Here is a 24,448-nt window from a genome sequence, read left to right on the forward strand (position 1 = left end):
TAGCAACTTTCAAATATTCAATACAGTGTTATTAACTGTAGTCACCATGCTGTCCATTACACACCCAGGACTTATTTATCTCATGACTGGAATTTTGCACCTTTTGACCCCCTTCCCCCATTTCACCCACCCCCACCCCCTGCCTCTGGAAACCACAATATATTGTTGAGTGACGACGAAAGAGAATATATAATTAGATATGACCAGATTTGTGGTAAAACATGTGTAAAAATATAGAAGACATCTATATATGAAGAGATAAAGCCTGAAAATATACACAAAATTTTAACACATTATTTCTAGGCAGTATGATTATCAACAACTTTGTATTGTGGGTTTTCAGGGGGTCTTGTTTTTCAGTTTATTCACATTGCAGAATTTTTCAACAGCAATCATGCATCAGTTGCACAGTAAATTATGTTTCTTGAGAAAAAAATCAGCAAGCAAGCTAACTAAAATAATGACCGGAACGGAGACTTCTAAACCAGAGCGCCCAGCCGCTGGCCCTGGGGAATCCGCCAGCCAGATTAGCCAGCGGGCGAGCACCAGACGCAGATCCGGCTCGCCGCTGCTTTGTGCCGCCGGCTGTCTAAGACGTGCTCCTGCTATTTTCCCACAAGCCTCCGCACCACAACCCTGGAAGTAAGGAAACGGAGACTCAGCGAGAGTGGAGGACACTTGCCTGAGGGAGAGAGTGAAAAGATGGACACTGAGGCAGGAAGGTGTGAGGCCAGGGCTGTGGGCAGGACTCGCGCCCGACAGTGGGAGCCCCGGAGAACACACCCTTCATTTCTCCTCACCTGGGGTCCTCCGGTACCGCAGAAGGGCATCCATGGGCCACGTGGCCCCACCCCAACTCCCACTAGGCCAAGGTCATTCTGGCCGAAACTGGGAGCCTAGAAGCAAGGTGCCCCCAACAGCACCTTGCCAGCAGGACTCACAAAATCACAGGTCCCCCTTCCACAGGCCGGGGCAGAACGCACAGTCCCTGTGCACAATGACAACAGTGAACAGTTGCCAGCGGTGAATGCTGATTTGTGAGCGGAGCCAGCACAGAGCTGCCCGCTCCCGGAGTGTGTGCAGGAGTGAGCGCTGTGCCCTGCCCCAGGAGGAAGGGGCCACCCGGGCCACTCAGAGTCCTCACCCCCGCCCCGTGCTCCCCTCTCTGGCCCAGGGAGACCATCTTCCCTCCACAAACCGCCTCAGGTGGGATCCCACCTGTGTTCTTCCAAGGGCCACGTCAGTGGTGTCCTCACGACATCTCTGTGAGGCCAAAGCGCAGAGGCGGCTCCTGTGTGTGAGGCCAGCGACGGCCTAGCCCCAGCTCCCCTCACACAGGGCCAGCGGGGCCTGCTGGCAAAGGGGGCCCCAGACAGCGACTTCCTGCAGAGGCCATGCGCACAAGAGCAGGAGATGCTCCCGGCTACATTGGCTTCCTGGAGCTCCCACCTGCACCCCAAACTGCCTGTGGCCCCAGAAGCAGCAGCACCTTCCCCCTGTCCGAGGCCCAGCTGAGCCTCAGTTTCCTCCCCAGTCAAACGGGGGTGAGGACAACCACCGGCCTGGCCTCACCTCAGTCCCTGTTCCTTTTTTGTTCCCTTTTCTGCACAGACTTGGCCTCTGTCAGGACATATCTGGCAGGAACACCGAGGCCGCAGCCCGTCTGTGGCTGACCTCTATGGCCTCCACCCATGGGGAATGTAAAAGGCTGCTTTATGTTCTCATCCTGAGGAGAATCCAGCTTTTCTGTTTTTCTCGTCCTTTTGCAGTAACACGCAGTGGCCTACGGCTGGCACCCTGGGTCACGTGCAAGCAACAGGAGTGGGGGGCCCCACTTGGGGAGGGGAGAACCGTCCTGCGGCCTGGCCCCACATCGGGCCCCGGGTGCACAGTGACAATCTGATGCGCAGTTTCGGCTTCCTGTGGAGCCCTGTGTCAGCACGCTGTGGGCTGACACGCCTTTCAGATGCAGACAATAAAAAATATGTATACACATCAAAGGTCCTCACTTCTACGCGGGACCCGCTGGTGCCTGGTCTGAGCCGGAAGGCGCAGGGCAGGCTGGGCTTGCCTCCTTTTTCACCATCAAAGCCAGAAGAGGGAGGAAACGTGGCTTGTCTGTCCCGGGTGCCTGGAAGCCTGGTCTCCGACCACTGTGCAGATGCGACAACGCCCACTCCTTCACACTGGGACGTCAGAGTGTGTGGAAACAAAAACAGAAAATCGAGGGCAGAATGGGGCAAAGGAGGCCAAAAGGTTCGTGGGCAAGGGTGTGACAAGCTTGAATCTCACACAGTTTCCCGTCTGCCAGGGGCCTGACCCAGAAGCAAGCTGGCTACATCCTTCCAATGGCTGGCACAGAGGGGCAGCCCATGCTTCCAGGACAACGCGCTTCTCCCGGGATTATATTCTCAAACAGATGCTGCACATGAAGTTGACTCTGTAGGATCACGAGATCCAAAAATACGAATCGTGATTGAAGAGCAGAAAGAGACTAAGTGTGGGGACACTTCTGCTTCCGGATCCAGCCCCTATCACTCCTGGCTGTGTGCCCCAGGGAACAGTTCTTAACCCTCTGAGCTTCATTTGCACCTTCCCTGGAGTCAGAATAATTATAAAATTATAACTCCTCTGTCTCAGAGCTATCCCAGGACTCAGTGGAACAAGATATGTAAAGCAGCTGGCCCAAGGTCAGGGGCAGAAACCGTGCAAGTGGTCATCCCCTGTCCTCTCTCCCTGCCCGAAAGGCGCAGCGTAAGAAACTCCATTCCCAACTTCGGGTCTCTGGAGGAAGCTTTTGGGGTGGACGGCCATTTTCAACATTTTAAACCCTCTAATGGACACTGACTGTCAGCGGGCAGTGGCTTGGTCTCGAAAGTCACAGTGGCCGCAGGGCAGAGTAACACAGGGGACAGTGGGACCTGCTTCCACCTGCTTGTGCCACTGGCAGCCAGCCTTGGCGCACACAGGACAGGCAGCTCCGGGTTCCTCTCCCTGCTGGGACCCCCAGATGGGGAGAGGATGGCAGTGATCCAAGTAACAGCTTTGGCGGCCGTGGGCACCAAGGGGTTGACATATTGGTTCTCAGACCCATTAAATCAGAGTCTGGATGTTCCCGTAAGTTCCTGAGGTGAGGCTGAGAACGATTGGCTCAACCCAGACTGATGAGGGTTGAGTCTCAGGCACCAGGGGGACAGAGCGAGGGGAGCAGAGCGTTTCTCGGGGCCCCCTTCACGGTTCACGGCAGTTGACAGGCCTGATCCCTTGTTCTGTCTTTTCAGGATGGCCCACACTCTCTCTAAGAAGCATGAATCACTTAATGAGGAACCAGAGCGCTCCAGCGCTTCCAACCAGCTCTCTGGGCCGGAGCCAGGCTCACGGCGGGAGCTTTGTAAGTCCCATCCGACAAACGAGAGGAGCAACCGCACCCCCCGCCACAGAGAGTTGCCGCGAGGATGAAGCAAGTGCTCAACAGTTATAAGCTGTTATTATTACTTACCATCGCTATTATCTTCATCCCTAACCCCAGGTCAGGCTTTGTCCTAAGTGCTTTCCCACACGCACGGCCTATTTAATTCACATAACAGCTCTGCAGATAAAGTTTCAATGCTATCTCTGTTTTATACTTGAATAAAGCAAAACCTAGAATAGTCACCTTATTTATATTTTGTTCATGTACTCCCACTTCGTTCCGGAGAAAGGCGTATGTGTGTGGGGCCCCTGGCGGAGGGTCCTGGGGCCTCCTTCCTGGCTGCCTGAGAACATGGGTCACGGTGGCGAATCCGGGAGCCGCACTCTGGGGCAGAGGGACCTCCAGCTGCCAACAAGGTCTGTCCTCAATAAGCAACTCTGGAAATCCCCCACCAGGCACAGCCCTCAAGTTCAACAGTCACGAAATATTTATATATTTGTTTTTATTCTTAAAGTGACTCATCTGGCTGAACGGATCCACTCTAGAACACAGGAAAGTGATTCGGCCATAACTAAAGGCCTTGTGGCTGGCTGGCCACATTAGGGACAAACGCAGCTTTCTGGGCCTCTCTTTCCCTTGCCCTCCTCATCCCTGGGCTCTGCCCTCCTGGGCACCCAAAGTCCACCACACCCACACACACCCCTACTTGAAACTCCCAACTCAAGCTAGGCAGGAAGTCTGAGGAGATGACCTGTCTTCCTACTCGCCCCATCTCCGGTTCTCCAGTGCACCTGCACTCCACCAGCCGCTGACATGACTCGCCCTTCCTCAGTCATTCACTCATTGTGTTAGGGAGTGGGGAGACCATTCATTATCAAAACTGACAGGATCCTGACATTAAGCTAGTTAAATAAGAGACATCTAATTATAAACTGGGAGAAGTTCTATGCTGAAAACAAACTTGAGGGAGGGGTACCTGACAGGCCTACTTATATGGGGTGTCCAGGGAAGGCTCCTATGAGCAGGTGCCATTTAAGCAGAGACCCAAAAGATGAGAAGGATTAGCCATGGGAAGAATGCAGGGGAGTTGGGCAGAGACCAGTGTTCTGAGGAGAAGGAAGAGCATATGTAAAGGTCCTGAGGCAGAAAACAGTTTGGCATATATCCTCAAATGAAGGATGACCCTAGTGGCTGAGCTGAATGAATGAGGGGGAAGGGGCTGAGAAGAGGTGAAAGAGCTGGGCAAGGGTAGACCATGTGAGACCTCGTAGGCCATGGTCAGGTAGAACCTTATCATAACCCCCCCTGAACTGAGGTAAGCTATAGCCAAGACAGTGCTTACCCAATAGTCACTTGCTCCCTCTCATACCCCAGCCTCCTTGCAATTAGGCTGAGGCCACGTGACGGGATTGGGCCAATGGATTTTAAGGGGAAATGCTATTGTCGCTTCCTGGACAAAGCAATTAAGAGCTAGGGAGCCTCTTCCATCGCTCTCTCCCTCAGCCACAGTGCCCGTGGAAGCCATGAGTTCCAGAGGACAGCCGGCCACAAGAATGCAGGAGGCAGACTGGGCTTGACGTCAACCTTTGTTGTGTTGACCAGCTGAGATTTCAGGGTTTATCTATGACTGCAACAGAACCCAGACTACCCAGATTAACGGGGAATCTCCATATGCGTCCAGACCTTGCAACCCAGAGGAGCCTGGCCACAGCGGCTCAGCGCAGAGCAGCTCAACACACGGCAGTTCCTTCCATTCCAGCTCCTACCCTCCCTCTCCACAAAGTGGTGACTGGTTTAGAAGCACCGCACGACACCCTGTTCGTTCTCTCATATGTCCAAGAAACCCACAGCGATAAAAGGCCCACTTTTTCCCAATGGAATAACTAATGTGTGGAAGGAAAGTCAGGTGACCCAGCCTAGCCACACAGCAATAACTAAAAATATCTCACCATCTGTCGAGTTTTGAAGTTTCCCATTTACAAGGAAAGTAGGGCAATGTCCGTACATATTGTTCAGAGGGGGAAAGTGAGACTGGATGCCATCCAGTAACCCACCCCAGGAGGGGTTAAGGTCAAGCTGACCTGAGTTCCCATCCTGGCCCATTACTTACTAGCTATGTGCCTTTGGGCATGTTACTTAATCGCGGAGCCTCAGTTTCCCCATCTATAAAGTGGAGATAAGATTTGTGAGATAAGATGCTTGCCTGGCACATCTCAGGTGCTAAACACGAGTTATGACTAGAACCCAGATACGCTGACCCCGGGGCAGGGAGGTCTTAGCCCAACACAGCACCGTCTCCAGTGGCCCCAGGCTCTGAATCCTATCCATGTTTTGTTGCTCCCTAGTGGCTGGAAAGGGATGGTGCTGGGGAACCTCCCAAGAGAGCAAATGCAGGAGCCCTGTGTGTCCCCTCCCAGGCCCCCCCACCGCTGGGCCTCTGCAGGAGAGAAAGAATTCGTTCTTTTCTGTTTCACTTTAGGCAGCAGCCAAAAATTCCCCAGCCGATGCGAGCCTGACTCCATGAAGGAGACATCTTTGGCTGAGACGCCAAACCAAAAGTTAGAAACTGTTAAGACTGCACAACCAAGAAGAGACCGCATGAAAATCATGAAAATTGAAAGAAAACTCCCAGGAAGACGGTAGCAGCAGAGGGGAAGATAAAATCTTGGTCATCTCCCAAATCCCTTCAGATTCCAAAAGCCTTTGGCTCTCCTACTCAGTTGACATCTGGAACCTCACAGGCCCCCATTCCACACAGTGGCTACGACAACGGGGTACTCCCATGCAGGAGCCCTCCAAAATTCTGCCTTTGCTCCCGTGAAAGCAAACTCTGGACCATGGCCTGTGCGGCCTTGGGTGGCCTGACCCGGCCCTCTCCGCAGTCTCAGCCCACCACACTCCCGGTGTCCTCTGACTGAGGCCCCATGGCCTCTCTTTGGGTCCTCAGACATCGCCCCTTCCCACCACCGGGCCTTCACTCCTGCTGTCCCCTCTGCCTGGAAATGCCTGCGTGGTCCCCCACTTCGGTCAGTCGGCCCACTTGTCCTTCGAACAGAGGCTCCAGTTTCACTTCCTGGAGGAAGCCTCCCCCGATGAGATCAAATCTTCCTCTCTCCCACCTATCTACCCGCCCTGCCCACGCTTCTCCTTTGACCACTCACACCGCAGTGGGTTATGCGTCTCTGCGTCATCATCCTGTCAATATGTGTCTCCCTCACTGAACTGCAAGCTCCTTGAGCTCTGGGACCTTGTCTGTATTTTCACTTAGCACATAGTAGGCACCTGACGAATACTTCTTCAGTTCATTGCTGACTCTCTAGTCCAGCTTCTGTGTATCTAGCTCCCTGTGGGAAGGAACAAGGGAGAGTCTCACCTCACAGGTTGGGCACCCCTGGTTTCCAGCCTCCATCTCGGAGCCTGAGCCATCTGCCCGCACCATGGATGGGCTCGGCTCCCGGGCCTGGCTTGGGTGGCATTTAACCCATTCTAGAGCTCAGCAGGGATAATAGCTGAGCCACAGCTGTGATCCTTCGGCCTCTGCCTTGATTCTGCTCCTGAGCCCCTAAGACGCTGGCACACAGGCTCTGGAGCCTGGCTCGCAGTCCCCTCCTAAGCCTGGTAGTCTGGAAGAGTCCCTCTCAGGAGGAGGACTCTCGTGTTTGAGGCCCCAGGGTGAGGGTTGGTCCTAGCCCCCGGGGTGAGACTCTTCTGATGCTGAACGATGGCCTGACCATGTAAATGAGGACCCTGATGCCCCAGACTGTCCATCACGAGGCTCCCCTGAGATGCCCAGCAATTTCACCATGGTCATCATTTCACCAGAGCACTGATTCCCACAGTGTTCTGGTTCCATGGGAATAATAACAAGTATCAAATGAAAAGGGAATTCCACAGTCAAATTTAAATGGAAAACACGGGCCTAAATAGGTTTCTTTGCTACAGGACTTATCAGAGCCTTAATATGCTGATGTGCATTATGAATTTCCAAAGGTGGGGGGCACTGATAAAGCATACAGGATTTCCCAAGTTTAGTTAGTCGTGAGTCCTTTGTTTGCAGGGGGGTTATCTTGCCAGAGCACGATTCTGAGGTACGTGGTTTAGGAAACTCTGCTCTAGACTATTATTCGCCTGCAGCTGTCCTATACACACAGCACTTTCCCCATCACAGCAAGCCATCTTTCAACCAGGACACAAAGGCAGCACTCCCCTTCCTGTCCTCACCCAGAGACCAGGGCTTCGTCTACGGTCCAGCTCTTCTCCCTGGGCTCAGCAGAGCCCGGAGAGGTGCCGACAGCTGTGGAGGACTAGTTCTCAACTGGTCTTTGCCAGAACTGGGAGGTGAAAGTGGAGAGGAGAGGGTAGGAGAGGGTAGGAGAGGGCAAGGGAACAGTCGTCTTCATCTTACAAAGTGGAGGATCAGGAGGCACTGCCTAGAGCGGATGGAAAAAAGAACTAGAAGTGTAAGGATATACATTAAGAGTTGCAAAAGCAACCTATAGAGGAACTAAAAATTATGATATAAATGTATGGGGAGGAAGGGGGAAGGGAGGTGTGTATAAGCCACTTCTAGGAAGTGAGTGGATAATATTTAAATTGATAAATATGAAAAGAATAGTATAAGCACATTATTTAGTGACAGTACTATGTGATAGAGAATATCCAGTCCCCCGGTCTTCCTACATTCTAGAAGTTTTAGGTAGACATATGGCTGCCTGGCTAAAAACTACATTTCCCAGACTCCTTTGCAGCTAATTATGGTCAAGTGACTAAGTTCTAGCCAACAGAACTTAGCGAAATGCTGTGCATCTTCCAGATTTTATCCTTAAAAGGAAAGAAAAGTGTCCTCCCTTCCTGTTGGCTGGACTGCGGATACAGCAGTAGGAGCAGGAACAAGGATCTCAAACCACGAGATGGAAGCCATACATTAGGAACAGCAGAATAAAAAGACAGAAAAAGGCTGAATACCCGACACTGTGGATCCACCATATCAGCCTTGGATTGCCAACACACACACTACCAGTTGAAAGAAACCCTCTTTTTGTTTAGGCTGCGGTATTTTGGTCTCCCTTACAGCAGCCAAACCAATATAACAACCAAGACAGAATCTGGCACCCAGGAGTGGAGCTCTAGGCAGCAAGGATCCAGATATTGCAGGCTGGAAAGCTGGTTACTCTTCTCACACCAAAGCAAAGAAGTGGGTAAAACCATGACCTGTGACACTTGGAAGACAGTCCATGTGCTGACGGCACCTGTAACTCTAAGGGGAGAAGTTGAAAATGTTTTAAATGTTGGTGTACGTGGCTCTCTTTTGGGATCCTCCAACAAGAGAGATTAACTCCAGTGAAGCCAGACTATGAACAAGCAGAATTGAAAAGGAAGACTGTCTCAACCTTGAGTTAACGATCCAAGCTGACTGAAAAGCCCCATTCTAAGGGCTCTCAAGAGACAGCCTCAGCAGAAGCTAAGACTGTGATCCCAACCTTTCTAATCACCATGCGACCTTTGTCAGTTCCACCAATGAACCTCAGAAGAGGTTGTCTGCCAGAGACACAGAGCCCAGGGCCAAGTTAAGAGGCTTCCTTCCCATCCAAGTTACGTTTCAGGTGGCCTCCAGGGAAGCTCCAGGCAAGCATGTTAAATTAAAGGGGTGGGGGGTGGGGGGAGCTGAGCACTCAGGCCACTGAACCAAAGATCAAACATTTCAGGGTTAAGAACTAAGACTTGTCTAGGCTGGTTTGTTAGCTGTGCTTATCACATGTGGAACTAATTAGAAGCCAAGAGACCGGAAGCTTCTAGTTCTTTGAGAGAATTGTATTGCCAGAGAAACTAGAGGCCGGGTGTGACAAAAGCTTGTAATCATTTGACCCCTACAGCTCCCAGCAGACCCCCAAAAACACACATTAGCAGGAAGTGGACTGTGAGAGCCATGTAGCCCTCCATAAGGGACTCTCCCCGGTTCCCACTTCAGATGAGGCCACAGAGAATAATGAACAGGAAAGCTCCCCCCAGTGCCATCCCCCGACGACAGAGCCAGAAGAAAGGGATCCTTTATCTACATCAGAATCGCTTGGAGGGCTTGTTAAAACACAGACTCAGGGCACCCACCTCTGGAGTTTCTGAGTCAGAAGATGAGGCAAGGCCCAAGAATTTGCCTTTTTTTTGAGGAAGATTAGCCCTGAGCTCACATCTGCTGCCAATCCTCCTCTTTTTGCTGAGGAAGACTGGCCCTCAGCTAACATCTGTGCCCATCTTCCTCTGCTTTATATATGGGACGCCTACCACAGCATGGCGTGCCAAACGGTGCCATGTCCACACCAAAGCGGCAAACCCCAGGCCGTCGAAGTGGAACGTGCGCACTTAACTGCTGTGCCACTGGGCCGGCCCCAAGAATTTGCATTTCTAACAAGTTCCCAGGTGCTGCGGATGCTTCGAAGTATGGGGAACACACTTTGAGAATCACTGGTCTACTGACAAGAACAAGCGGCTGCCAGGTGGACTAAGCAGAGGACTTGCCCCTCTAGCCAGAGGGGACCTTTCACAACTGCTGCGCAGCCAGACGTGTCGACTGCTACAGACAAGTGACTACAGGGGGTTCCTCATTTCAAATGGGAGCTTTGGTTGTGGCTTCCTGCTCAGATTCCACCATTGAGTTTTGGTTGTGTTGGGGGAAAAGGAGCACAAAACTTCTCTTTGGGGGAGATGTACAGGATCTTCAGGGGCTGATAGAGAATCTGTGGGGCATCACCCACAGATCAGAGGCCTTGAGCTACAGGAAGGAACTGATCAGGACTCCAAGCCTGTCTCCCCTGGGCAAAGGGCGAGCATGTTCTATGTGTGGGAAAACAGGTGTATGTGGATGCTTGGGTGGCCCAAAGGGGAGGACTGTAGCAAGACTGCTGTCCCTCTACTTTTATTCCATCCTCTTCTAGAGTCATAGAAGCTTCAGTTGTGCATATCACCTCCCAGTTGTAAAAGTTAATAAACATAAACCTCATTTAAAATGGGGTCGAGAGGCCAGAAGGGGCAGCTCTCAAGCCCCATGATGACGGCAGAGCCCAACAGGAAGAAGAAAAACTTCCTCTTCTTGCCCAGCAAGAGCTCAGCCAAAGAGAGACTGTGACAACTCAGCCAAGAAAAAGCCACGACACATCGGACTCTCCATTCCTCCAATGGGCTCCTTGTTTACAATAGCCCTCCCACCTTCCTCTTCCTCTCTATAAGAGTTTCTCCTCTCCTAATTGCTCAGAACTTGCACGTGGCTCACCATGGCTGCAGATCTCAAATTGCTATTCTTCAGTGATCCTGAATAAACCCATTTTTGCTGGAGAAATAAGTGGCTGTCTATTTGTTTAAGGCCAACATTTGGTGGCCCATGTGGGGGTCCAGAGAAGATGCCTGACAGCTCCAAGGCTGGGGTGGGCAAACAAGTGTTGGTACCCACAGAGCCCAGTGAGCTCACTGTCTTTCTCACCAACCCTGGAGTGTGAGGGTAAGTCTTGCTCCTGGATTTGTGCTTCCACTCTCTGCATTTTGAAGTTCTCCAGGCTCTATTCAGGATCTATTTTAAGACTTTGTCCTTTTCTGGTTAAGGCCTGGTTTTGCCTGTGAGCACTCGGTTGGCATTTCAGCCTGACTTTTGAATCAGGCTGTTCCACTGGAACTGGCTGCTCAGCCTTCAGTCCAATTCCTCTGGAATCCGACTGTTTCACTGGAACTGTGCCATTTGGCCTTCAGCCTGATTCCTTTGGAACCAGGCTGTTCTACTGCAACTAGCTGTTTCGCCTTTGGTCTAACTCCTTCAAGATGAGGCTGTTTTAGTGCAGCTGTGTCTTCAGCCTTCAGCCTGACTCCTTCGGGATTAGGCTGATCCCTTAGAACTGTGCTGGGAGTAAGCCTGCAGGCTGCTGGAGCTGTTTAAGCTGTTTGAGCTGTTTGAAAATTATTCTTTTACTCTAGAGAAAAACCTCTGAGAAATGAGATCCCAGTTACCCAAATATTTTGGGGGCACTCCTCCTACAGGGACCCTGGCCAATTTTTTGTTTAAACACTGCGGTCTTTCCTCATGTGCATTTCTAAATAAATGAATTGACTTAACCAAAGGTAATTTAGAACACCAATGGCCATTATGGGAAACTTTTGAACTCCCCAAGCTTACCTTTTTTTTTTTGCTTGAGGAAGATTGTCCCTGAGCTAACATCTGTGTCAATCTTCCTTTATTTTGTATATGGGTCACTCCCACAGCATGGCTTGACGAGCAGTGTAGGTCTACACCTGGGATCCGAACCCGTGAACCCCAGGCCACCAACATGGAGCATGTGGAACTTACCCACTACGCCACAGGGCTGGCCTCCCAAACTTACTTTTCTTAAAACCAAATTGGGCAAGCATAACTCTGTAATTTCCAAAACTGAATCAAACACCTATTTCAATTGGTATTTTGAGGCTTCCAAACGCTATCAGGAGTCTAAGATTGCCTCTTTGCAGGATAAAATTTTAAGATTAACGGAAGCAAATAAACAATTAGAAAAAGATAAAATGGCTTCTGAAGCCTTATGTTCCTCTCCCCAGGCTCCTCGTGCTCAGGCCTCGCCTCCATTGCCACCTCCCTCCTCCCCTTCCATACTGTCTACACCTCCTGCATACCCTCGGTTCCCCCACACTAACTCTCTCACGAAACTTCCCCTTTTCCCTGGACCTCTCCCCACTCCCTCTTCCTCTGAACCTGTCAGAACCTGTCCCAGATCCTTCTGAGGATCCAAAGGCTAAACCCTTAATTTCTTATATTCCCTGGACTAAAGCTGAACTGCTAACCATAGTCAAAGTCTTCCCAAAAGTAAGTGAAGATCCTCACAAATTTGCGGAGGGATTTAATATAGTTATTCACACTTATCAACCTGGTTTCTCTGACTTACATCAGCTAGTTCATATGCTTGTTGGTGAAGGCCAAGCCCAGCACTGGATGAAAACCATAAATTGGGAAAATCCCGAGAGGGCTGTAGAATTACAACCAGGAGACCAACCCGCTGACCTGTTGTATGTCCAGGCTTAGGCAATAGCTAGGTGACTTCATCGGGCAAGTCCTAGGGCTTTCCCAAAGCCTGTTGATTGGAACAAAATTCAGGCTCGCTCACAAAAACCTGATGAACCTGTTCATGGCTATTACAATCAACTTTAGATTGTTTTTAAATAAAATTCTGTTTTTTCTTCAGATGTTGGGTTCCACCCAGGTAGCTTTTTATCTCTATGGTTATTGCTGGGCTAAACCAGGACCTTTCCCTTCTAGTAAAAAGTACCAGGATGGAATGGGAAACTGTGTCCACTTCCGATTTAGTTAATCTGGGAAACTAGCTCTCTCACACCCTAGCTGAGTCACCGAAAAGAAAGACTGATAAAATTCTTAATCTGCAACTCCAGCAAATGAAGGCCCCTAAACAAAACCAAAATTCTTCTAGTTTCTTTCCTAGTTATTACTGCAAAGAGCCAGGACATTGGAAAAGAGATTGGGACTCATTTAAGCGCTTCGGGCCACTTCAGCCCTCTCACCAGCCTTTCCAGCGTCCTCCAAATTCTAAACGACAGGGCTCCAAGGAACCACAGGGGCTCTTCCGAATCCTGCCTCTTAATCAACTGGGGGAAACACTTCTCCAGATTGGAGATGAATTTCTTTCTGTCCTAACTGACACTGGAGCCACACTCTTGGTGCTCAGCCCCACAACTGTAAAGCAGCCCTGCCACGGGAATACTAAAACAGTTCAAATAGTGGGCATTTCTGATAAGCCTCAACAGGTTCCCCTCTCTGATCCTATTTTCTTTTATTTAGGCCCTTTGAGAGACACACCCTTTTCTCCTTAGTTCCTCTGCCCCTATTCATTTACTAGGCTGGGACTTGGAAAAGTATCATGCCGGAATTTCTTTCTCCCAGGGGAAATAATTCCAGAATTTCCCGTTTGGCCATCTAAACAGCCAACCAGGGGGCCAGCCCCGTGGCCGAGTGGTTAAGATGTCGCGCTCCGCTTCAGTGGCCCAGGGTTTTGCTGGTTCCAATCCTGGGCACGCACATGGCGCCACTCATCAAGCCATGCTGAGGCGGTGTCCCACATGCCACAACTAGAAGCACCCACAACTGAAAATACACAACTATGTATTGGGGGGCTTTGGAGAGAAAAAGGAAAAATAAAACCTAAAAAAAAAAAAAACAGCCAGCCAAGAGAATTAAAAGACCCTTTGCCATCTTTTATTTGCTCTGTATCTGACAGTACTAGAGCTCATTCTGGAAATACTGATCACTTGTCCCTATTGAATCAACTACCACCCTCCTTATAGGCAAAATCTCCAACTGATATTGGTAAAATGCACAGCGTGCCTCCCATCAAGATTCAAATAGATCCCTCCAAACCTCTCCCCAGAATTAATCAATATCCTATAAGTAAAGAAATCCATCAAGGTAGAAAGCCCATAATAGAGGATTACGAGGCTCAAGGCTTATTATCCCTTGCACTAGCCTTTTACCTGCAAGAAAACCCAAGGACCAAGGCTGGAGGTTTGTCCAGGACCGCCGAGCAATAAACAACATCCTTATCCCTCGACACCCTGTTGTTCCTAACCCTCCTACGCTACTAACATCCATTCCACTGGGAGCAAATTCTTTCTTTCTTTCTTTCTTTCTTTCTTGAGGAAGATTAGCCCTGAGCTAACTGCTGCGAATCCTCCTCTTTTTGCTGAGGAAGACTGGCCCTGAGCTAACATCCGTGCCCATCTTCCTCTGCTTTATATGTGGGACGCCTGCCACAGTATGGCATGCCAAGCAGTGCCACGTCTGCACCTGGGCGAACCCCAGGCCGCCAAAGCAGAACGTGCACACTTAATTGCTGGGCCACCGGGCCGGCCCCGGGAGTGAATTCTTTATGATAATCGATGTCTGCAGTGCATTCTTTAGCATTGCAGTGGATGAAACTGGCCCAAACCTCTTTGCTGTCACTTGGGAAGGAACACAATTCACCCGGACAGTAATGCCTAGAGTTTTACTGCTGCGCCTTCTTAGTTCTCACAAATCCTGAAGGCTGATCTGGAGGATACAAAATTCCACAGGGGTTCTACTTTGTTGCAACATGTGGGCCATCTGCCTGTTTCCCTCCCAAGTCTCCTCACAGGAAGTCAGCATCTCCTTGCTAAAGCTTTTAGCCCTACAAGGATGGAAGATCACCAAAGAGAAATTGCAGTTTGCCCAAAATACTTCAACATTTAGGGCCTCAGATATCAGAACAAGGGCTACACCCAGATCCAGACATGCTTCACGGTGCCCTAAGTTTCCCAAAGCCCAAAACTAAGTGCCAACTGGAAGGTTCTCTCGGACTAGCTGGTTATTGCAGAAACTGGATTCCAAATTTCTCTTACGACCAAACCTCTGTATATTTTACTAAAGAACAACAATGCCAACCCAATTCTATGGGAAGAATTGAACAATACAGCCCTTAAGGCCTTGAAGGAAAGTTGATGAACCCACCTGCCCTTGGACATCCCAATTATCAGATTCCCCTTTTCCTTTTTGTAATATAAAAGGAGGGGAACGCCTTTGGGGCACTCACCCAAAAACGCGGGGACCACCATTGTCCCATACAGTATTACAGCCAGCAACTGGATGCTGTGGCATGGGGATATCCCCTTGTCTTAGAGCCATTACTGCCACTGTCCTTTTGGTTAAGGCCACCGAGAAAATCCTTGTGTATCCTTTTAACCATCTCTGCACCTCACGCAGTAGAAGCCCTCCTGAATTCCCACCACACTCAACACATTTCAGCCAGCCACCTCAGCTCCTGTGAAATCCTTTTGTTAACCACTCCTCCTGTAACTCTTTCACGCTCTAATAACTGTAACTCTGCCACTCTTCTCCCCTCTGCTACCAATGAGGCCCCTCAGGGCTTTTAACACTGATGTGTCACCTCCTGATGATCTGCAGGAAACTCCTATGAATAATGCTGCCTTGTCATGTTCACTGATGACAGGTGACAATGGTGAGTACTGTGCTGGGTGTGATGTTGCAACTCCCTTTGCTATTACTGAAGCAGCATCTTTACCTATGGCTACTTCGGCCCCTTATGCTGAATTGTACATTCTTATACTGGCTTGTACTTTAGCCAAGGGCAAAATTGCCAAGACTTATACTGACATGAGACACGCTTTCAGAGTAGGTCATGATTTTGGAATGTTGTGGAACTAACATGGCTCCCTTACTTCCAATGGAAATAAAATTTAAAATGGCCTCTATGTTCAGGATCTACCGAATGCTATAATTTTACCCGCTGTTTAGTTATTATTAAGATCCCCAGGAATTCTAAACTTGACTCTCTGGAAGCTAAGGGAAATCACCTTCCAATACCTCCGCAAGTTATGCTGCCCTTAAAGGAACCAAGAGCAGCCAAGCCTCTGTCATGGTCCAAAGGGATATTTCCCCAAATGATAACTTAGAAAAAGCGGCTAGAGAAGCCCAACAATTGGCCTCAGAAGAGTAAAAACATGAGTGGAAATTGGAAATTCAACAATCGTTGGTTTGATAAAAAGAGAAAGCTCTGGTTCGGACCAAATTAACAACCCAGTCCTACCGGAGACTCTAAAATTCCCAGTCCTCACCACTGTACGTGCATCAAAATACGGCTCTACTGACAAAATGACAGCATTCATGAATCAACATTGGAGGACAAATATTAAGAAGAATGCGAAAAGTGCCTAATTCACTTGTCCCATTTGTCCAAAATACAACCCAGGCCAGCCTGTTGGTACTGCTCCCGGACACATCAAATGCCTAATGGACCATTTGAAGTTTGATAAATGCATCTCATACAACTTCCCCCATCTCGTGGATATAAACCTGTTTTAGTCATGGTCTGTACGTTTTCTCACTGGACTGAAGCCTCTCTTGCAGACAAGCTAACGCCTCTTCCATGGCTGAGATCCTTTTGGAAAAGATTATCCCTACCTGGGGAACTCCTCTCCAACTTCACAGTGATCAAAGAACCCATTTTATTGGTCAGGCGCTTCGACAAGTCTGTGCTAGTTGGCCTGTTTCACAACACTGTCACTGTGCTTATCACCCTCAATCCTCTAGTTTAGTGGAATGCACTAATGGCATTATTAAGACTCAACTGGCGAAATTTGCAGAGACCCTCCAAACACCCTGGTCCAAAGCACTGCCATTGGTCCTTCTAAACCTCAAATCCACCCCTCTGGAACTCATAAACTCTCCCCTTTGAGAGAGTCACAGGATGCCCAGTGCACTTGGCTCCTGCCTCTTTTGACCTACAGCTGATAAAAGGAGATATACTCCTATATTGCAAAGGCCTAACTGCTTCTATTAAAACTAACCACGTTTTGGTAGAGTGATCTTTCACAGTGCGCTCCAGGGAGACAGAGACCTTAAGCACTACACCTTGCAACCCAGGGATCTCATCTATTAGAAAAGACACCTCCAGGAGGATTCCCTTCAACCTCACTGGAAAGGCCCCTGTCAGGTACTGTTACTAACGCTTGTGCTGCCAAACTCCAGGAAACAGACTCTTGGATTCACGTGACACACCTACAGAAAGCACCAAGCCCTGACTGGACCTGCCCACCCATCATCAGGTGACCTGGAAGTAAAGATTTCCCAGAATTGAAGCAGATGACAGTGGATAGGACAGCTTTCCCAGATGTCCAGACCAGGCCCATTGGAAGTCTGCCAAACCTCTGATGATGACATAACGCTTCAGATGATCTCCAAGGCCTATGATCTTGATTACACAGGGACTTTAAGGGAAATGCCTGCGAGCTCGCCCTCCTACCCCTCCTTGTCACTCAAATGTGACCTCAATAGGTTTCCAATCTGTACTCTCCCTCCAACATGGGACACGACACACAGGAAAGATCCTTCTAGACCTCAAGAAACAAAAGACCAATGAAACTGGAAAAACCTGACTAAATCAGTGATGCTTTCAGAGAACGATCTCAACCAAAAGGGGAAAATGTAAAAATTAATAAACAGAAACCTAATTTAAAATGGAGTTGGTAAGCCAGAAGGGGGCGCTCTCATGCCCTACAATGGCAGAGCCAACAGAAAGGAGACAGACTTCCTCTTCTCGCTCAGCAAGAGCTCAGCCAATGAAAAGCCACCATACTTCAAACTCTCCATTCCTCCAAAGGTCTCTTTGTTTCCAATAGCCCTCCCGACTACCTCTTCTCCCCTTGATGCTTGGAACTTGCATGTGGCTCGCCATACTGGCTGTCTTTTCCTTTAAGATCAACCCAGCTAAAGATTACATTTCCCAGCCTCCTTTGCAACCAGGTGTGATCATGTGACTAGGTCTCAGCCAATGGGTTGTGAAAGGGAGCTAGGTGTGCAGCTCCCAGGGCAGGCCCTTCTTGCTGGCTGGAACGTGCACGTGGAGGTGCAGGGGAGCCGTCCCCGCTGGTAGCCAGGTGTCCACGACAGCACAGCAGTGAGATGGTCCTTGACCACACGGAGCTGCCCCTCAGCCCTGGGTGGCTCGGACTGTCAGGAGAGAGAAATAAACGTGTGTCTTCAGTCACCGTAGTCTGCCCTTGGTGAACCTGGAATGCTGACACAGGAGACTACCAAAAACCGCAAAAAGAGGTTGACACTGGCAAGCAGATCTGCCAGAAGAAGGAACAGGAAGTTGGGTAGTAAGGCTTCTGTACTAGTTTATTCGAATTCTTATAACATTCAATGTTTGACAAACTGAATAACAATGGTCTTAGCAATTAACGCCGAGAAAAACATCAAGACTCAGCTCTTTACAAAGTCAGACCAACAGCCACCCACAGTACATGATTTCAAGAGCCTGGACACACACGTGGCCCCCCTACACCGCCTTTCAGCTCAGGCACAACCTTCAGAAGGCCTGTGTTAAACACAAATATATTACCTGGAGACACAAGTCTCTGAGGAAGCCACTTTATATCTACGACTTTTGGGGTGTGTGGTTTTCAAGCACTGTTTTATTCAAATCTATTCTTAAAGCGCTTTAAGAAGTGGTGGGCACAAGTGAGGTTCTCAAACTCGGGAGACAGCTGAGCAAGTTCATAAACAATCTTCAGCAAGTAAATGCAAAACAGGGTTTAACTCATCTTACGATTAGGGGAGCGAAAAGGCTTTGACCAGTTGGACTCCAGAAAACTAAACTGCTTCACACCCACCCTCTATATTCTCCCCCAAAAAGTGACAGAGATTTATAGCACTTTTCTCCCTAAAGAAACAAAAACAAGACAGAGAAAGGGGAAGTGTCTTGATGACTCAAAGCAATAGTAAAAATAGAGCCAGGCTCCCCAAACAAATGAGCAGCCAGGGCATTCGCGGAGGCAGAAACAGACTTTAATCTTGGCAAGGCCAAAGGGGAGAGAAAAGAGGGCTGGGGAACAAAGGCAGGCTGTCACAGCCCCAGAGGTCAGGCCGTGGACAGGGAAGCAGGGAGCGAGCAAAGCTGGAGGCAGAGAGAGGCTGACAGGGGACACACCACTGTTTCCTGGAAGCCCGACACTGCACTCAGGAAGTTCCCATGAGAAAGCTAAGAATGAGGCTTGCGCGCTCCATCCACCTCCACCCTAGCCGACCTGCACCCTTGGGGAGGTCCCCTAGCCAGTCTTGCCCTCAGTGTCCTCAGGCGGAGAGGGGGCTCCTGACAGCACGTGCCTCGAGGGGCTGCGGAGAGCCTGCGCCTGGCTGGTCAAAAGTGCCCCGTCAGTGTTTGCTGACCACAGGGTCACACTGCCCCCACTGCAGCTCTGGAGTCTGGCACCGCACTCTGTGTTCTCCTCAAACTGTCAAGAATTGTTTGAGATGACTCAGCAGTCAGGTTCTGACGTCAATGGCAAGTTGGCATGTCCACCCGGAGGCCTGTGTCTCAATCCCCCAGACTTCTCTGCTTTCAGGCCTCAGGGCACCGCAGCCTCTCAGGCCCTGCGGCCCCTCCCCAGCATGTCCCCTCCCCAGGGCGCACTGGCCAGCCAGCATCTGACCGCACTCCTCCACCCAGCGGCTTCTCCTCTCCCCAGGCCCCCTCCCTCCCCACCTCCTTTTGAACTCATTAAGAGCTTATCCTTAATTCCCTTAAACCTTGAAAGAGGGGCCGCCCTGTGGCCGAGAGGTTCGGCCCAGGATTTCACTGGTTCGGATCCTGGATGCGGACATGGCACCACTCATCAGGCCATGCTGAGGTGGCGTCCCACATGCCACAACTAGAAGGACCCACAACTAAAAATATACAACTATGTACTGAGAGGCTTTGGGGAGAAGAAGAAGAAGAAAAAAAGAAGATTGGCAACAGATGTTAGCTCAGCTGCCAATTCTAAAACAAACCACACAACATGAAAAGCACGCGAGGGCAGGTTCACCCCCCAGTAGTTCCTCGGCGTTCCCCGCGGGCCAGGCTCTGGGAAGGCAGAGGAGCCAGAGCCAGGCCACATGCAGTGAAACTGGGTGGGTGGCGGTCACAGCAACCGGAGAATCACCAGCGGGTGGGCCACAGCAGGTCCAGAGGAGGCTCTGTGCTCAGAGCACAAAGCACAGAGTCACGCAGCCACCTCCGCTGGACAAAGGCCCAGGGAAAGGCAGGGCCTGCCGGGTGGCACAAGCGAGCACTGAGGCTCCACTTCCCAGTCAACCGCCCAGCCCTTGGCTGACCCAAAAGAGGACCTGGCCCTAGGGGGGATGGGACGCAAGGAGAGGGATGCTGTCTGACAGGACCAGGCGGAACCCTCTTGGACGGAAGGGCTGGTAGGGCAGACAGGGATCTCAGGAGGTTCCAAAGGAGTGGGGAGGCTGGGCTGAACAGAACACCCCCCAACCCCGTCTGAGGAGGATGGTGGGCTTGGGGAGGCCGGCCAGACAGGGCGGAGATGGCAGATGTCTTGAGATGTGCCCACTCTTGGGGGCCGGGGGTCAGCCAGTGCAGAAAGGAGCCGGCTAGAGTCTCCTCATGGAATCACCCCCAGGGGGAGCAGGATCTTCACCACAACCTGCCCCCAGACGGGACTCCTGCCCCCAGAGGAACTCTCCTTTATCCAGTGAGACCTGCTGTGCCACAGCCCTGTGTCCCCAGTACGTGGCTAAAGGGCGGGAGATGGTCCTGCTGCCCCACTGGCCTCCCACGCCCCCACGCTCCCATGTCCCCAGCGTGGTCTGCCCCCATGGTGTCCCTGAAAGCCCGGGTGGGGTGCAGCTCTAGATCCTCCCGGGCAGGGCCACTCCAATGCCCCCTGCTGTCCCGACTTGTCTCTGAGGGTGGAAGTCTCTAAGCCCCCATCCCTCAGCTCCTTGCTCTGGACCCCACCACCTCTCCTCCTGGAAGCTCTCCTCCTGGAAGCCCTCCCTGATTCCACAAGGCCTGAGGTACATCAGGCAGGTGCTCAACCCGGGTCTGTTGGTTCAGCCACATTATTCCCAGCTCAGAAACCCAGAGAGGATGGCTCCAGGCCCGCACAGGGTCTTCTGCAGCCTCTGGGGTTCTGAGCACCCTGCTCACTAACTCCCACACCAGCTCTACTAGTCCGTTCCCTGGGCTCTTCAGGGCTTTTGCACATGCTGTTCCCTCTCCCCTGGGCTCTCTTATCCCAGCTCTTCTTTCCACTCCTCCAATTTCCCCTCCTCACACTGGCCTTCTCCGACCACCGAGTTCTAGGAGACTCCCCTACCTGCTCACTCTATCCCATTATTGTTACTTGTTTTCCTGTCTATTGACTGTGTCTTCATAAAACTATGCTCTCCAGGACAGAAAGGACCTGTCACTTTGCTGCCACCATAGTCCAGAACCTAGGACAGCCCCAGGTACTGGGCAGGTGCTCAGAAGTACCTGCTAAAAGACTAGCTCACTGGCTCACACTGAAGGGGTCTCTGTGGGGACGTGAGGAGGGGTGGGGGACCCAGGTGAGGGTGACCAGGCCCCTCCTCCCCCCACCTCCTGCTGAGCACCGGCTGACACCAGGTGCTTGGTGTGTTCCACTTCTTCAACAGCCTCCCTTCAAGGAAGGGGGGTATTATTGCCTGCTAAATGCATTCCCAGCATGATCGTATTCTCTCTTAGGAGGGTTATTTGGTAATATTGATACTGACATCAATCCAAACTTAAAATTGGGCCTGGCCCTGTGGCCAAGTAAAGTTCTGCATGCTCCACTTTGGCAGCCCGGTTCCCGGGTTCAGATCCCAGGTGCACACCTGCTCTACTCACCAGCCATGCTGTGGAGGCACCCCACATACAAAAAAATAGAGGAGGATTGGCACAGATGTTAGCTCAGAGTGAATCTTCCTCAGGAAAAAAAAACAACTTAAAATACATAAACCTTCAACCCAACCATTCCAACACTGCAAAGTCATCCCACAGCTAGACTCACATGTGTGCAAACAGGGCATGTATGTCCTAGGTGCTACCACGACCCTGTATACAAGAGAAAACTGCTAGGAGCAACTGAAGCACTGATCAGTGCGGGTGCGGTGCATGGATCATGGTGCATCTGTCAAAGGAATACAACGTAGCTGTTGAAAGACTGTGCCGGTGTGAAGCAGCCTGCGATCTCGATGGCTGGGGAGGAAAAGTCCACAACTGAGTGCATGGGGCGCTCCGATCTGTACTAAAAAAGGTTGTAGATACATCTGTATGCTTGCCTACATGCAGAAAATTTCTAGTAAGATAGACAAGCACTTGTTAATAGTGGTTATTTCTTGAGATGTAAAATTGGGAAATAGGATGAGGAAGTCAATAATTTTTCCTATAGACTTTTTTGAATTTTTATATTATAGCTTTTTAAAAAAATTATAATTTACTTATTTTTAGAATAGAGAATCAAAATTTAAATGGTAGAAAAGGACTTATAGCAAAGTCTCTCTCCAACATCTTGGTCCCTAGCCACCCAATTCCTCTCCCCAGAGGGAACCACTGTTACTAATTTCCTAGCTGGACAGTAAACTCTTTCATTCAAATTTTTTTGTAAGATTGAAGAAGCTTAAGGCCAGAGAGTGCAGCTCATGCTGAAACACGCTCGGGGGCCGGCCACGGGGCCACCTCAGTTACTCACAGTTCAGGACGATCTGGGCGGCACGGTAGAGCTCCAGGTGGCACAGGAGGTCCACCAGCTGCTGGACGGTGGCCTGCCGCATCCCCCACCACCACAGCACCTCCCGGGTGATGCTCACGCCCTGCACCCGCTCCATCGACTTGATCTTCCGCAGCTGGGTCAGATCTGTGATCACGTAGGAGGCTGGAGGGTGAGCAAGAGGATCTGCTTAGAGTCAGACAGGCAGTCCCTCCACGAGAGGGCCACCACGCTGGCCGGGCTTTGTCCAGAACATCTTCTCCACCCGCCCCCTCCCCATTCCCGAAATTCCACCATCAGCTGGGGTCCACGGGCAGCCCAAGTTATAATGCTGACTCCATTTAACAGCCACAGGGACCAGCGTATTAACACTTGAACATAAACATCAACTTCACTGCCCCCCAAGACTTAAGAGAAAGACCACTGGATGAGAGGGTCGGGCCTGGAGCTCTAGCTGCTCGTTTGCTATGGGCAAGTAACTTCATCAGTGGGAGCCTCAGTTCCCTCGACTGTAACGGGGTGGGAGGGGCAAGGGGGGTTAGTAGGACTTTGCCTGCCTCCCCTTCTGGCATAGAAGCCCTGTGGAGGCAGGCACTTTTATCTGTCCCGTTCACTGTTAGATCCCCAGAACAGAGAACAGTGCCTGGCACAGAATGGGGGCAGGACCAGGGTAAGGCAAGGGAGGCACCCAGAGGAGAAAATTTAAGGAGGTGTTCACTCTCAGGGCTGATCCTTCACTCGCAGCAGCTGGAGGGTAGATGCCTCCTTAAATTTTGCCCTGGGGATCTCACCCTCCTCACCCACCGGCAGGGGGAACTCAATGAACAAATGAATGAACCCCTGGCCCCATATCCTCACAGAGCTGTTGGAAGGATCAAGAGAGCCCGCAGATCTGACAGCACTGTGCCTACTCTGAAGCAGTGTACAAGATTTGCGGTGGGCAATACTAAAAGTAATACATTCCTGTTTTCATTTTTTATTATAAAATGAATGGTTGTTTAGGAAAGAAAACTTGGAAAATATAGGGGAAAAAACTAAGAAAACAAGTTACACATGTGCCACTCAGGTCCTTGCCCTTTGCAAAACTGCCCACTCAACACTCACACAGGGCTGGTTCTGGAGGCAGCTGCTGAAGCTCCAGTTAGATTAGCTTCCTGCTTTGCCTATTAACCTGACACCATAAGCACTTCCTGAGTTGTCACAAGCTCTTCATACACCGCGATTTGAAATGGTCACCTAGTACCCCGCTGAGTTTACTGAAGTGAGGGAGGCATCCTTTTTTTTTTAGTTAGTAATAAAAAAATCACGCTTCAGTTCCAGGATTTCAGAAATCATGGAGCAGGAATCTATGTGAACATCAAGTCATTCATTCATTCAGCAAAATATTAGTGAGCAACACTGTGCTCCAGGCCTGTGACAACCTCTAGAGATGCCGTGGTGAGTAAACCAGAAGCCCATGGGGCTTTTGTGTTTGAAAAATACAAAAGTAAGTGAACTGAGTGGGGAAGAGGAGGCAAGAGATGAAGCCCAGGGCCATATAACAAGGGGCCTTGAACGCCGGGCTGCGGGGTTTGGACTTGATCCTAAGAGCCACGGACAGGACAGGCCTCAGAGCCAGGGAGTGACGTGATGGCGTTGCATAATCGCCTCCCCTCTGGAGGAATGGGGAAGGTTGTGACAGCTCTGCGGAGAGAAAGCCTCTGGGAGAAGTGCTGGTTAGGGATGGAAAGTTCTGGAGTTGCAGCTTTAGTCACTGGAAACCCCGGGCCAAACTCCTGGTCAGTGGGAAGTGATGTCAGCAGGGTCAGCGGCCGCTTCCAGCAGCAAAGAGAAAGGAGTGGAGGGAAGGGGAAGGAACACCTCCCGCAACCCCTTCCGGCACACGAACCTGTCCTTCACAGCATCCCTCCCACTCTCCAGAGGCCGCGGGACGAGGGCCACACTTCCCTCACAGGCGACACC

At 50.6% G+C, this 24,448-nt stretch overlaps 1 protein-coding gene across 4 annotated transcripts in view; it reads right to left on the reverse strand.

The window, feature by feature from the left end:
- The window catches only part of IRAK2 (interleukin 1 receptor associated kinase 2), a 71,512-nt gene that overhangs the window by 32,425 nt on the left and 14,639 nt on the right, over positions 1-24,448 (reverse strand). For 2 of the 4 annotated variants that reach the window (XM_014848153.3, XM_014848152.3), the window contains exon 2: positions 22,469-22,651. In XM_014848153.3, the coding sequence (XP_014703639.2) occupies positions 22,469-22,651 (183 nt within the window). Of the gene's footprint in view, positions 1-22,468; positions 22,673-24,448 lie in introns of all 4 variants that reach the window. The other 2 variants (XM_044754913.2, XM_070493295.1) reach the window with 1 other exon arrangement.

Source organism: Equus asinus, chromosome 21, assembly GCF_041296235.1.
Source record: "Equus asinus isolate D_3611 breed Donkey chromosome 21, EquAss-T2T_v2, whole genome shotgun sequence".
NCBI classification, from domain to species: domain Eukaryota; kingdom Metazoa; phylum Chordata; class Mammalia; order Perissodactyla; family Equidae; genus Equus; species Equus asinus.